This window comes from Mesoplodon mirus (assembly GCF_964341445.2).
Source record: "Mesoplodon mirus genome assembly, chromosome: 3".
NCBI lineage: Eukaryota > Metazoa > Chordata > Mammalia > Artiodactyla > Ziphiidae > Mesoplodon > Mesoplodon mirus.
Window position 1 is genome coordinate 85,592,478 of NC_138978.1, and position 14,897 is coordinate 85,607,374.

The 14,897-nt window shown below is 45.5% G+C and overlaps 2 protein-coding genes across 6 annotated transcripts in view; one reads left to right on the top strand and one right to left on the bottom strand.

The window, feature by feature from the left end:
- LOC309801187 (uncharacterized protein) overlaps positions 1-7,457 on the bottom strand; it is a gene marked incomplete at its 5' end in the record, with an annotated part of 63,276 nt that extends 55,819 nt beyond the window's left edge. Inside the window, one exon of the mRNA XM_082615698.1 lies at positions 7,057-7,457. Within this exon, the coding sequence (XP_082471824.1) occupies positions 7,059-7,457 (399 nt within the window). The 3' untranslated portion in view covers positions 7,057-7,058. The remainder of the gene's footprint in view (positions 1-7,056) is intronic.
- A 29-nt stretch (positions 7,458-7,486) lies between these two features.
- Positions 7,487-14,897, top strand: part of LRRC8D (leucine rich repeat containing 8 VRAC subunit D) — a 112,070-nt gene continuing 104,659 nt past the window's right edge. For 2 of the 5 annotated variants that reach the window (XM_082615685.1, XM_082615688.1), the window contains exon 1: positions 8,011-8,165. The gene's annotated coding sequence lies outside the window, so the exon portion shown is untranslated. Of the gene's footprint in view, positions 7,720-8,010; positions 8,166-8,330; positions 8,603-14,897 lie in introns of those variants that run through there. The other 3 variants (XM_082615689.1, XM_082615686.1, XM_082615687.1) reach the window with 3 other exon arrangements.

Consider the following 14,897-nt stretch of genomic DNA (forward strand, 5'->3'; position numbering starts at 1 on the left):
TCAGGTTTCCGGCTGTGCTCATCTTCCCTTCCCACAGACAAAGCTCTAAGGAGACATCCCAAACGGGGGCGGTGGCGTGGGTTCCGTGTGGATTTTTAAACATTCATCTCACCATTTGGAAACGGCAGTCACTCTGCCTTCCTCTTTTCAAACGACCATATAAATCAGTTTGCTCTGGGAGCTGGCTCTGTTTTGTTTTAAAGTCTAGCCCGATTCCTTTTCACAGTGCTTTTTCTTAGGATTTCTGTGTCATTTCAACTTTCAACTACCAAAACTGTAATTAAGGTCCCCACTTGCTATTTTATGTCACATCTATGTTCTTTTAGTTCATTTAAACCTTTTCTTTTAGCCAGATTAGACTACATAGCCACTTTACTACACAACATGACAGTTTTAAAGTGATACGTTACGAGGAAGTGAATGTTTAATCTTCTCTAACTTACTCTTTTCACTACTGTGTTACTTTGCTTAAATATTTTCCTTGGTAAGAATATACTTTAGGACTTTGGAATTATTATTTTGCAATTTTTTTGTTAACTCAGATCAGCTTGTTTTCCTGTTTGCTAGAGAACTAACAAAAAGATAATATTTTCTACTAAGTTTCTTCTTTTACCACACAAACTACCAGGTACTGTTTTAATAAAAGACTTGGAGACTGAATATGAATGCCTTTTCTCAATTAACAACTACTTAGAGAACAGCATGATACGAAAAAATCTCTTCCTAGGAAAAAATTTCCTTATCTGTATTTATTAGAAATCTGTAATAAATCCATTCATTTATTAAAACGTAATTATTGAGTGCCTACTATGTGTCAGACACTATTCTAAATACCTGGGATACATTAATGAGCAAGACAGATAAAATTTCCTGTCTTTAAAGGGCTTATATTCTAGGGACTTCCCTGGCGGTCCAGTGGTTAGGACTCCAAGCTTCCACTGCAGGGAGCACCCGTTCAATCCCTTGTCGGGGAACTAAGATCCTGCATGCCATGCAGCGCAGCCAAATAAAAATTTTAAAATAAAAAAGTTTATTATTTAAAAAAGGGCTTATTTTCTATCAGGGAGAGATAGATATTAAACTGTATATATATATAAAATAAGTAAATGATGAGTGCTCAGAGGAAAATAATAAAGCAAGGTAAGAGGAATGGGAGTAGGAAGGGAGTTTCAATTTTAGATATGGTTGTGCTTAGGGGATGCAGATCAGGTAAGAACCTTGCAAACCAATGTAAGGATTTGGGCTTTAGTCTGAGTAAAACGGGGAGCTATCACAGGGCTTGGACAAAGGAATGAGATGAATGGACTTACATGTTAAAAGGATTACTTTGGCTGCTGTTGAGAATACACTGTAAGGGAGGGATGGGACAAAAGTGTGAAATGGAAGCACATAGACTAGTGAAGTGGCTCGTGAGTTAGCCCAGGGGAGAGATGACAGTGGATGGAACCCAGGCATAGCATTGGAGGGTGTGTGTTTGGAAGGTAGAGCCAATAGGATTTATTACAGTTTTGACGTAGGTTCTGAGAGAAGAGCCAAGGATGATTCCAAGGCTTTTAGCCCAAGCAAGTGGAAAGATGGACTTGCCATTTACTAAGAGTGGGAAATCTGTGTGGGTTGCACAGGTTTCTGGGGGAAATTAGTTTGGTTTTGAACTCAATTTTGAGGTATCTATTAGAGGTCTAATGGGAAAAACAAGTAAGCAGTTAGAAATGCAATTTGGTGCTCAGGAGAGAGAACTATACTGGAGATGTAAATGTGGAGTTGTTGGCATAGAGAGGGAATCCAAAGTTCTAAGACTGGATGAGCTCCTTGGAGAGAGGGAGTGCGGTGTCTTGGAAGGGAGGAGAAGACAGCTTACCAAAGAGGAGGGAGTAGTCAATGTGTTCAATGCCACTGAGAGGTCAATTAAGGGCCAAGAATTGATCACTGTATTTAGCAAAAAAAGAGATGACAGTGTCCTTCGCAAGATCAATTTCAGGGACTTCCCTGGTGGTCCAGTGGTTAAGAATCTGCCTGCCAATGCAGGGGACACGGGTTTGAGCCCTGGTCCGGGAAGATCCCACATGCCTCGGAGCAAGTAAGCCCGTGCGCCACCACTACTGAGCCTGCGCTCTAAAGCCCGCGCGAGCCACAACTCCTGAAGCCTGGGCTCCTAGAGCCCGTGCTCCGCAACAAGAGAAGCCACCGCAATGAGAAACCCGCACACTGCAACGAAGAGTAGCCCTCACTCGCCACAACTAGAGGAAGCCCACGCACAGCAATGAAGTCCCAATGCAGCCAAAAATAAATAAATTAATTTTTTAAAAAATCAATTTCAGTGATGCAGTGGGAGTAAAATCCCGATTAGATAGAGTTGAAGAGAAAACGGAAAGAACTGAATTGGAGACAATAAGTATAAACAATTCTTTTGAGATGTTTAGATGCAAGGGAAAGAGAAGAAGTGGACTGGGGAAAGCAGGGTCAAGAAAAATTTTATTCCTAATGATGGGAGAATAACATTTAAAAAAATGGTGATGGCAGTCATCCAGTAGAGAGGGGAAAGTCAATGCTATAGGGGACAGGGGTCAATTGCTAGAGTTATCATTTGAGATTGAATGAGATCTGGCGCAAAAGTGAAGGGACTGGCTTTCGATAAGAAAATGGATAAGTCCATCCTTAGTAGTAGCAGGCAGGAAGGCAGAGGATATGGGTACAGCCTCTCAAGTAGTTGGCTTTGGAATTTCTTTATGCTTTTTAAAAAAAATTTCCCCAGTGAAGGGAATACTTAGACCAGGGTTACCAATTAAGAAGCTCTGGCTTACCAGTCAGGCAACCCTGATCTGATCTCCCTATGAGTCCATTTTAGAAGGTATAGGTCCATTTCTTTCTTCTCATTGTGGTTGATTAACACATTTACCCTTAGTTTTTCTAGTTTCAATTTCACCACATTATTCCTAACTATAGCAGTCTGGCAATTCTCCTTTCCCTTTGGACCTTATGTTACGTCAGGACGCATCGAGAGTTACTTTACACACCCTGCTCAGTTCCTTTTCTCCACACTGTTCTCCACCCTCCACCTGTTCATTTCTAGTCTGGTCTCCAGCATTTCGGTCTCCTTAGCTGTGAAGAAGGCAGACAATTTGCTTCCTACCTCCAAGGCTGAGAGTTTAAATAGGTCCAAGAAGTGAAATGGTTTTAACCCATGTAAAGAGATAGAAGAGAACAGTGGGAGGTAACACAGGAGAAGAAAGATAAGAGTACTGCTTACCATGTGCTTAGGTTGAACCGCGACTATGTAATTTCTAAGCCTTATATGTATGTGAGCCCCCAGGTGTTGCATGTTATGTAAGCTGCAGTATTTACAGAATAACCATAGACTAAGAAATCTGTCACACTTATAATATGTGGATACACTTATAGTAGGTAGCATTTACTTAACAATAGCTATGTTCTGGGCACTTGGCTAAGACCTTTCCATATGTAATTGAATCCTTGGTCTCACAATATCTGGAGACAGGTGCTATTATCTCCATTTCAATAACCAAGAGAGGTGAGAAAAAGAGAGAGAGGCTCATATAATTTGAAATCCTGTAGCTCTTCAGCTCATCGGCGTTACTGCCACACATTTATTTGTGTATGGTTATACAGGTGCAACCAGAGTTAGCTCTGTCCCCCCAGGGCTATTCTTCACTCTATGAGGAATTCATCATGATATTATTCATAAGCTACCCTTTCGGATATTTGGGATGTATTTGGGATCAACTTATAAAGCTTGATATCTGCACAACTTTTCAAAAATATGTTTACAGATTACTGAAATTCATATCACTTACCATAAGTTGGGCACGCTACTGGGTGACAAACACAGGAACAATGCAAAAACACTCCTCCAAGGAGCTCAGATTCTTCTCTAGTAGGAGAGTCAATTATTCATTCACTCATTCAATAAGTATTACTGGGACTTCCCTGGTGGCGCAGTGGTTAAGAATCTGCCTGCCAATGCAGGGGACACGGGTTTGAGCCCTGATCCGCGGAGCAACTAAGCCCGTGCACCACAACTACTGAGCCTGCGTTCTAGAGCCCTCGAGCCACAACTACTGATGCCCGCGTGCCACAACTACTGAAGCCCGCGCACCTAGAGCCTGTGCTCCGCAACAAGAGAAGCCACCACAACGAGAAGCCCGTGCACCGCAACGAAGAGTAGCCCCCGCTTGCCGCAACTAGAGAAACCCCGCGTCAGCAATGAAGACCCGACGCAGCCAAAAATAAATAAATTTATTTTTTTAAGTGTTATTGAGTGCCTTAGGGCATGCCAAGCGCTACAGTTTAGGTAAACACAAATCAACTTAGAATCACAATACTTGGTAGAAAGAGATGCATGTATAAAGGCCTTTATCTTACGTGGTCCTCAGTATTGTGAGCGTTTGGACCTCTAGAGCCAGGCTACCGGGCTTAAAAGTCTAGCTCTGCCATTTAAAGGCTGTGTGATCTTGCACTGCTTATATAACCTCTCCAGGCATCTCTAAAAAATGAGGATAGTAGTAGTATTTCTCTCATAGGGTTGCCGCAAGGACTAAAAGTAGACACGTGTACAGTACTTGGAGCAGTGCCTGGCCTGTCACAAGCACTGTGTTAGCTGTTGTCACTCTTAGTGTGATACAGATTTAACAAGCGCTGTTAATAGTTGCCGATTTGTGACCATAACTCAACAAAGGACAGTAAATATTCTTAAGCCTCTGCTGACTAGAACTTCCTTGAAGCCTTATTGTGTTTCCCCCACCGGATCCCTGTAGACTGGCCTAGAGTATCCTCAGATGCCTCTTCTATCATATTTCTTCATTTTGAATCCAATGTCAAATCAGTTATCATTCTTTTTTTTTTTTTTTTTTTTTTTTTTTTTGTGGTACGCGGGCCTCTCACTGTTGTGGCCTCTCCCGTTGCGGAGCACAGGCTCCGGATGCGCAGGCCCAGCGGCCATGGCTCACGGGCCCAGCCGCTCCGCGGCATATGGGATCCTCCCAGACCGGGGCACGAACCCGTATCCCCTGCATCGGCAGGCGGACTCTCAACCACTGCGCCACCAGGGAGGCCCTCAGTTATCATTCTTTACTGCCTGTTTGTTTTCCTTGCGGAATAGGGGAAGCTGACCTTTTTTTTGCTTCCTAGACCCTCAGAGTGATCTTCATTATTTGTCATTGGTACAGCTCTTAGCAATTTTATCTTAAATTTTTTTTTGTTTACTACTTTTCTTATTATTAAAGTAATAGGTGCTCAACATAAAAGCAATTCAAACATACAGAAATCTGTAATGGAAAGCAAACAACCCTAGTAATCCCACATCCAGAGATAAGCACTGTTAACTGCTTGTTATATATGCTTCCAGATTTCCTCTAAGCATACATTTTATAACATGTGTAGTTTTGACAAAACATGCAAATAAAATGGGATCACACTATTCATATTCTGCAACTTGCTTTTTTCACTTGCAGATTTTGGACATTCTTTCATGTTAGTACAAATAGGTCTCTTATTTTTATAAAACAAGTTAAATTTGCTTAACCAGTTCCCTACTGGGATTTTGTTATTAGACTTATACACTGTTATATGTTTCCTCTGTTGTAAACAATGTTGTAATAAACATACCTGTACTTATATGTTTCTACATGTGTGTAAATATTTCTGAAATACATAATTTTTGCACACATATGTCCAAAGTATAAATTCCTAGATGTGGAATTGCCTGGTCAAAAGAACCTCACATATTAATTTCATCCCAAATTGCTAAATTGTCCTCCAAAGGGATTTACCCAATTTGCACTCATTTATAAGAATATGTAACTCTTTCTCTACATTTGACTGTTTTCTGAGTACTACTTTTTTCTTTTCTCAAGTTACCCCACTCCGGAAATCACATTTCTCTCAAATCTAGAATCATAGTTTAAAACTCAGGGAAGATCAAAACACAGAACAGTGTTTTTACAAACAGCAAAACATTCCAAATTAATTATAGTAGTGAGGTGTTTTCAATCCAAACATCACACCACTAAACGTTAACAGTTTTAAAACAGCTCTAACCTCCCAGATCAGCGAATCTGGTACTGTAATTAGATCACCTGCTGCAGCTCCTGCCTACACACCTCCTTCTTGGCTGCGTGTGTGGAATAGGAGAGGCTGCTGGCATGAGGGACAGGGCAGGGAAAGTGAGAAAGCAAGAGGACGTCAAAAGGGCTCAAAATCTAGTGTCATCTTGTGAGTAGTCTAGTACTGTCCCTTGAGTGTGTTCTGGACTTCTGTTCATACTCCTCCTCAGGGCTGCTCTACTTTACTTCCAGTGCCTGAGGAACAAGTGCTCACTCTCCAAGGGTCAGTTCTACCCCTTTCTCTCTGAAGTCTTTCCTGAAACCCTAGAAAACCATTCTCTTTACTGCCTCATTATATCTGAACTCACACTTTCCTGAGTACCTGTAACATTTGTGCAGCATGCTTATGAGCAACATTTAGATGCTTAGTAAATGCTGATTGAACATTCACTGACATGGAGAGATCTTGGTAGAAGAGAGATGAGATTTCCCACTGTTCACAGAAACGGGTGGATTCAGATAAAAGGAGATATTGAAGTACTGGGCTGGAACCATTTGTCATGTTAAAAACCAATAATTCCAAACATCCCTCCTGACGTTATTTCTTGACCCTTACGTCTCCCCACCCACGAAAAAGACTGCAAATACACTTTGATCTTACAACAAAAACAAGAGGGAAAACTATCAGGTTGGGAAACACTTCTTAGCGGAGGACAACCTTTCGTCTGCCTGCTTCAGATACAAGACATTTTTGGCATAAAAGAATGGGGGGGGGGAGAGTAGACTCAGATTAAAACAAGAACGGACTCTCTCGTGTATGTTTAATAGCAGACACTGAACAAATGAGGGTGGGAAGCTATTCGTGCCAAGATAAAGTTGTGTGTGCCCCAAATCCCAGGAAAGTGCATTCTCCGTAGGGTTGGAAGCCGCCGAAATGACTTTTACGCAAACTTCCCCCCACCATTTCATCGCATCCCCCACCCAACCCCCGTCTTACTATCAGAGCTTGAGTTGACAGGATAGCCCCAGGGGGGATGAAGGTTCCTGAGGTGGCCCCGCGCCCTGTCCAGGGGGCCGTTTTACAGCTGAGCGATGGGGCGACTGAGAGCTACGGCGGCAACCCCTCCCCGCCGGCTGCACCTGTGCGCAGTCCAGCAGCCTCCCGCTGCCAGCGTCAGACCCCGGGCCACCGAACTCGCCACGCCACCCCTCCGGCCAGCACGCCCGGCGGCGGAAGCGCCCCGACCTCCGGCAGACGCGGGAGAGCCGGCGGCAGAGAGAGCTCGCCATCACATGGAGGCCCGAGCCCGCCCCATTGGCTGCGGCCGAGCCAGTCGCGGCGCTCGCTGGCTGCGGTTGGTCCCGGAGCTGCAGCGCCTGCACGGGCCCGGAGTCCATGTTACGCTTTGTTTAATTCCCCCCGCTACAGAGTCATGTGCTGCTGCTCTCGTCGCCGCCGCTGCCGCCGCCCGTGGTGCCCCGGCTCCTCCGCCGCGCTTCGAGGTGGCAGCCGCGGGCGGGGCCGCGAAAGCAGGGTCCTGGGCGCCGCGCGCCTCCGCCGCCCCGGCACGTCCGGGAGCAGCCACCGCACGCCGCAGGTGATGCCGCCACCTCCCGCCTCCGCCTAAGCCGGGGCTAGGCGGCCAAGCTGCCCCCCAAGGTTGGTGTGCACCTCTCCGGGACAGGGGCCGGGGGCTGCGCCGGTGGGAGCCACGCCGGAGCCGACGCGCGCCACCCCGGCGCCGGCGACCTGCCCCGCGGCGCCGCGGCCCGAGAGGAGGCTGCGGCTGGGACCTCGCTGCCGGGGGGCCAGGAGCCCGGGGACGGGGGAGGCGAGCGGGGCCGGGTCGGGAGCCCGCCTCGGCCCGCTGGGGCCCGAAGATCGTTCCGCTTTCGGCAGTTTGAGCGGCGGGCGCCGCGACAGCCGAGTGGGCCCCGCGAGAGGACGGTGCCTGCGACCTCCTCCCTTCAGCTCCCCCCACGCGCGCTCTCTTCTCTCGCCTCCCTCCGCCCCATCGGAAGGGCGGGGAGACCGGTTACGGCTCCGCTGATTCTTCCCGGAGGTGGGTGTTTGGTGTCTGGCCTCGCTGGCCCGCTGCCCAGAAGGTGAGCCCTTCAACTTCTCCAGAAACGCTTCCCCTCCGCCTCCTTCCCGCGCCGGGTGGGCTGGGCTGGGAAGTGAGGGCCCGCCCCGCCCTCAGTGCGAGAGGGAGGGAGCCGGGGGCCCGCAGGTGCACCGAGCCCGCCCCGGGCCATCTCCGGGTTGGGTACCGGTATAATCCGCTTCTAGCTTGTTTGGAAGCGTGGGCACTTGGGAGCCGGACTTCTGCTCGAATCCCGTTCAGTGGCTTGGAAAGGAGGAGGCTTGGGGGTGGTTGCTCAGGGAATCATCACCTCCGCTTACTGGAGGGTTGATAGGGGCCTTCCTCTTTCTCTCCCCCTTCATTTGGGGTATCCCTTATGGATAAAGAGATGAGTTTTTTTGGTTTCTTACAAAGCCAGCCGCGGTAAAGAAGAGCTGCCGCAGGTCGAGGGGAGGAGAGGTAGGTCCCTGCTGGAGAGGGAGAGGAGGGGTATGCGGCCCCATTTGGATACGCAATTGGGGGTGTATGTGGCGGAAGGTGGGGACGTAGGGTTTCAGGAAAGAAATAGTGCAAAGGTGAGAGTGTGGGAGCACTCAGGAGGCGCAGGGGACGAGGAATGGGTATCGGGGAGTCCTAGCCGACTGTGGGGCCCAACTTGAGCCACTTGGACTCCTACGTGGCTCCTTCTGTTTTGCAGATTTCCTCCTTTCCTTCTCCTTGACTTTGAAAAAATATTTCTTGTTGGGCAAAGGAAGCTTTGAGGACATATTTTGAGAGATTCAGGAGTAAAGAGAGAGCTGACTTATGGAAACTTTCCTTAGCAGTTTTGATAATAAAATTCTAGTCAGGCTGCGTTTATTGAGCACCTATTATGTGTTCTGTGCCAGACGTTGGAAGAGTCTGGGCAGGCAGGGAATTCCCGTCTGCAGTACTGGTGAGGGCTGTTTACTTCATAAACAACCGAAGGGCGCTTCCAAGTGCCAAGAATGACAGTGATTCAGACCTTCCCCACCAGAGCTCCTGGGGCCTCTGCATGGTACAGACCTGTGGGAGGAACCCTGCACCATTCCCAGTAAATGGGGTCTTCAGGCAGCATTTATTTTTACAGCCCATTAATACTGACCAGACACCTCCCATCAGCTAGGACACGGTGAGAGTTGTCTCTTTTCCTGTATTCTACATCAAGTGACTAAAACCCTGTTAAAATACAAGAATCAGATAGGAAAGATCCTGAGATGAAAATTAGGTAAAATAGGGTTCCGGCGAAGTCGTTGGTCTTTATAGGTTAGTAAGGGAGCCTCCCATGAAATGATTAGGTACTCCATAGACCTGGGGAAAAAGCAATCCAGAATCTTAAATTGGCATGGTTTATTTATATATTTGAACATTTTATCTTAGATTTGTCTCATTTTTATTGAGGGCGTGTGAGTGTGTACTTTGTTGATTAAAACCTAACACATTAGAAGGTTGGAGAGGAAACTGTCCTTACATGACCCAGTCCTCCAGTCTCTTCATGACCATGTGGAATGGTGTATGATGCAACAGTTAAAGTATTGAGCCATATTTGTATCCTTTTCTTTCTGCCAAGGTTTACAGAATTCTAAAAACTTGGTCAAAGCTTGACCTTTCTTTTCTTAATTTTTATATTGAACAGAACTTTTTTGATTAATTTTTTAAAAGTGTGCCGTGTTTGTAAGGTCCCAATAGCTAAATTATTTTGGTAGCTGTATTTTGGAAATCAGACTTGGTTCAGTCTCAGTACTGTAGGTAAATTGGCACTAGCTATGAAAAAGTCAAAGTTTTGTCAAAACTGTGCTCATGATTACATATGTTCTTGAAATGGCAGTTGATAAGGGATTTCACATATTTTTCATGTATCATTGGAGCTGATTTTGACATTCTGAGAAATGCCAGCCAATATTTATTAAGTACCATCAAGAAGCAGAGAACCAGAGTGGGTGCTGTGATGCCTTAACCAGGAAGGAGAGGATTCTTGTGCGTACGAATAGAGGACAAGTAAGACCGCCCACGTGAGGACACCACCAGAAGCAAGGGATTGCATTTGTCTAGGAGGCCAAGGAATACCGAGACAGAAAGGGTGTTTGGAGCCAGCCGGGAATGCTGTGTGTGTTGGGGAAGAGGGAAGGAGCACGTATTAGGGGAAGCGTTGAGGTGTGTCATGGGTCAAAAATAGGTTTGCCTGGCTGGAGCAGAGAACATGAAGGGAGGTAGAGGGGATCTAGTTAGTGGAAAACTTGAACCACAAGTCAGTGGTGTTAATCATTTGCCTCAAGAGTGGGTCTCCACAGGGGGTGACTTTGCCTCCCAGCAGACATTTGGGAATATCTGGGCACGGTTTTATTTTTGCTTGTCCTAGCTAGGAGGCAGGTGCTACTGGCATCTAGTGAATAGAGGCCATGGAGCCTGCTAAACATCCTGCAATGTGCAGGGTATCCCCCATGGCAAAGAGTTATCCCTTCTGAAACGCCAGTAGTGCCATGGTTGAGGAACCCTGCCTAGACAGGGAAGGTAAAGGCCGCTGTGAAGTGAAGTTACATCTCAGAATAGGCCTCGAAGGAGGTGGTTTTGACATGTGAGGAAGGACTTTGAGGTTGGGAAGCCAACCTAGGAGACTTGTGCTATGCTCAGGCCAGAAGTGGTTAGGATCTGGGCAAATTCTAATCAGAGAAAAAGGCATTTTTTGAGAGATCATGGCAGATGAACTAGCGGGGCAGTATAATATTGGGTAAGTGGAGAGTCACAGAATTAGAATTGGTATTTTAGAGAAGTCTTGGTCTAACTTCTTTACTTTAGTAATTTCTTACACTTGCGAGGCAGCCTCTGTTTAAACACCGCCAGGAACAGGGACCTCTGTACTTATGAAGACATGTAATCATATCTTTGGACTGTGTGTATAATTATTATTTGAGCTGAAGACTGCCTCCCCGAAACTTTGTTCTGTTGATTCTTTTCCTCTGGAACTACCCACTTCCCCAGGACAGCCCATCGAACGGGCAAAGACAGAATGACGTCCCCCTCCTGGCCCTCCAGCTGATTAACTTTTCTCAAAGCAAAATAGTCCCAATTCTTTTCACAGTTCTGCATGGGACATGGTTTCTGTCTTCTCAGTTTGTCCACATCTCTCATGGAAAGTTATGGCGAACTGGAATTGAATATGGTAATTGAGACCTGATCTGGTTCACAAAGAGTACAGTAGGACAGCTATTTCCTGAGACCAAGGCACAAGCATCTACTTTCTGCAGCTTAAGCTTACAAAACTGCCCATCACAGACTCATGTACAGGATTCTGGACAGTCAAAACTCCCAGATATTTGTTGTATGAGCTGCTGCATCCTGTGTTCATCATGCAGGTGTGTGTGTGTGTGTGTGTGTGTGTGTGTGTGTGTGTGCGCGTGTGTGTGTGTGTGTGTGTGTGTGTGTGTGTGTGTGTGTGTGTGAAGTTGAATGGACGTTTTTTGGTTTGTTTTTGTCCCTGTTCAGTGCTATCCTATTTATTTTGGTCCAGTCTTCGGGCCTTCTGAGATTTTAAAATCTTAGTTCTGCCTTGTAATCACATGAGAGAGGAGTGGAGGATGACTTTGTCAAAAGCTTTGTAGTCACTTACATTAATACTTCATGAAACCCAGTACTTTGTTTGGCCCTGCTGGTCCTATTTGAGAGCTGGGCATGCTGGGTGATGGAGGTGAATTCCGGGGGTTGGTTAGCCCCAAGTTTAGGGGCGTCTGAGAAATTTGTGTTCGTGGCCAAGCTACACTGAGTTTGGCTCTTGCTAATGTTTGCACCTGAGGTGCCATTTCGAAATTATTTCAGGCTGTTGCAAGCTTCTGAGATCGGTACTCCTCTGGGGTCTTTGTAATTCTGTTTAGACATCTGGAAGAGCATTGCTAATGTTCTGTGCAAATCTGAAGCTTGCCAAATCCGAGTTGCTTTTGAAATTTGTGAAGAGGTAAACTGTGTAATAACTGGTATTGGCAAAAACCATGGATGAAGTTTGTTCCCACTCAGGCTAAGTGGGTTTTTTTTTCTTCTTTTTTGTTTTTGGCTAGTATGCCTGAAATACTTCATTAGTGACAGCTTTACATTTGGGGAAGGTGGGGGTTGTTGGGGATTAGAGATAGGCCTTTCTCCCAGTACTAAGCTTTAGCTTGTTGGTGGTGTAATATCACACTTATCAGATTTCACATGTCTTCACTGAGAAGACATTAGGAAATTACCATTCTTGGATGTCTTTTGAAGCAGACAGGTCAGAAATCCTAGGTAACTTAGTGACAAGTTCTCCAAATGTTCTAGATCTATCCAGCAAACTAGATTTAAATAAATTACTTGATTCAGGTGGTCGCCATCCAACAGTGTAGAGAGTGCTAGAACAAAATTCCAGATCTCATAGCCAGAATGTGTAATCTCTTTGTTATGAATGTCCATTGTGCCCCAATTCGTTGCAGGTGTGTTGCCTGTCCAGATGGTACAGTCTGCTTGCTCTCACTTCTGTGCTAGCCCACATGGGAAACCTGTCTGTATCCTCTGGAGATGAAGGATATTCCTATGAGAAGAAGGGATTTTTGTGAACTTACGAGATTTCTTGAGGGGGAAAATATTTGAAAACCCTTGGAGACTGTCCTTTTACACTTTCAAAGGCTGTATCAAAGTTGAAGTCACCTTGGGATTGAGGATTCAGTGTATCATTTTTGAGTAGGAGGAGAGAATTTTACAGATGGGAGTGATCAACGTTTGAATTAGATAGATGAGGAAATTGAGGCCCATGGAGCTGATGTAGTGAGAGAGCAGGCATTAGAATCCACCTACCTTAAAGACCACAAGTTAAGTCTAAGGCTAAAGACATCTCTGCTTGGAGGTGTGTAAACAGTGGGGTCCCTTAGGTCTTACTTACATAATTGATCCAAAAGAAGGAGTACCCAGTGGGATTTCTAGGTTTGCAGATGACAGTAAGCTCTTCTGAATTATGAAATAGCTAGCCAGTGGGGATTTACTACAGGGAAACTGTACTAGGATATGTTAGTCATCAGAAGATTTGCAGGTGAGTTTCTTTGTGGGCAAATGTGAAGTCAGACATTAAGGAGGGAATTATGGAGCTGTCATAGGATGATGTTTTGGTGGGAAAATCCAGGAAAGGGCTTTGAAAATACTTGCACAGTGTTGTCCCAGCTTGTTGTTGCAGATTAAAAAGGACAGGAAATACTAAGCTTCATCAAAAGATTTTGGCAACAAAACAGAAAACACAGTCTTAATTGAGTTTCTACTGTGCTTTGTTCAAAGCACAGGCACCTGACTTTAGGTAGGACACCAGAGCTGGAGTGAGCAATGTAATGGTACCTAGAAAGGGTAGACAGTCCTGCCAGAATGGAAGCTCCATGAGGACAGAGCCTTGCCCATCTGCTTTTCTGATGTAAATATTAGAGTTTCTAGTATCTGGAAGAAGACAGCTGGGAGGAGATGTCTCTGAAGCCCATGAAACCACTAGATTAGGGACAGAGGAAACCTGGGTTGTTTCCCTAATCCTAGCAAACCTGAATGTACTGTTTCAATTGCCTGCTTCCTTGTCTCACTGCTCCAGTACTCTGTCAGTGTGGTGAAGGCAGGGATGTATCTGTCTTGTGCTCCACTGATTTCCTAGTGCCCCACACATGGCAGGCCCTGCATTGGTATTTGACACCTGAAGGAATGCATGAAGAGGTGCATTCCTTAAAGCTTTATAAGATATAAATTCAGGATAAATGCAAAAAAAAATGGGGTACCAGTTTTTCTTAGCCCTGGCTGGCCTTAGAATCAGCCTGGCGAAGGTTTTAAAGTTGCACGAGCGCAGACCTTTCCCCATACCTATTTAGCCAGAGTTTCTGGGAGTGGAGTTTCATTTTGAAAAGAGCCCTCTTCACTCCCAAGTGATTCTGGTGTGCAGCCGAGACTGAGAACCACCACCTTGTATAGTTGTGCAGAAAGGCTGGTATTGACTGGAGAAACCTTCAGAAAGTTTTGAAACATTTGTGGCTGACAGGCCCACAATTGGTAGTTAAGACAAGGAGCTTTAAGGATACATCTGTGTCCTTGGAAGATGATGACCAAGACAGCAGATGTCCACTGTGTGGCTCTTGGTGCCTCCATGAGATGCTGTGTCCTGGATTGGATGGCATGAGGGGATCAACCTGCAGTCCATTCATGAGCAGTTGTTTCCAGAGTGGATCCATAGTGACAGTTACACCAGCCTATGGAAAAATAAGAATAAAGACAGTGCAGCAGGCTTTTCATGTTTAATTTTAGTATTAAGTTTGTTCAATTTAAAGGATTTTTTTTTAAAATCTTGGGATCCCTTATTTTGAGGGGTTAATTTTTTTTTTCTTTTATAAAAGGATGGTGATGGTTTGCTTTTGGTGTCATTTCTTGGTCATCTAAAACCTGGTAGTTTTTTAAAAGTCTTCTTTTGAAATTTTACTAGTCTGTGATATCAAAAGTCTGGGAATTACTACTTCCCTGAGGTGTTCAGGATGTCCATGTCCTCCTCTTGACACCTGCTACTGGGGAAGGATCACACATATCGATGTTAGATTCTATTATGAACTTTTTAAAAATATTTATTTATTTATTTTTGGCTGCGTCGGGTCTTCGTTGCGGTGTGCGGGCTTCTCATTGTGGTGGCTTCTCCTGTTGCGGAGCATGGCCTCTAGGCACGCAGGCTTCAGTAGTTGTGACACGCAGGCTCAGTAGTTGTGGCTCACGGGCT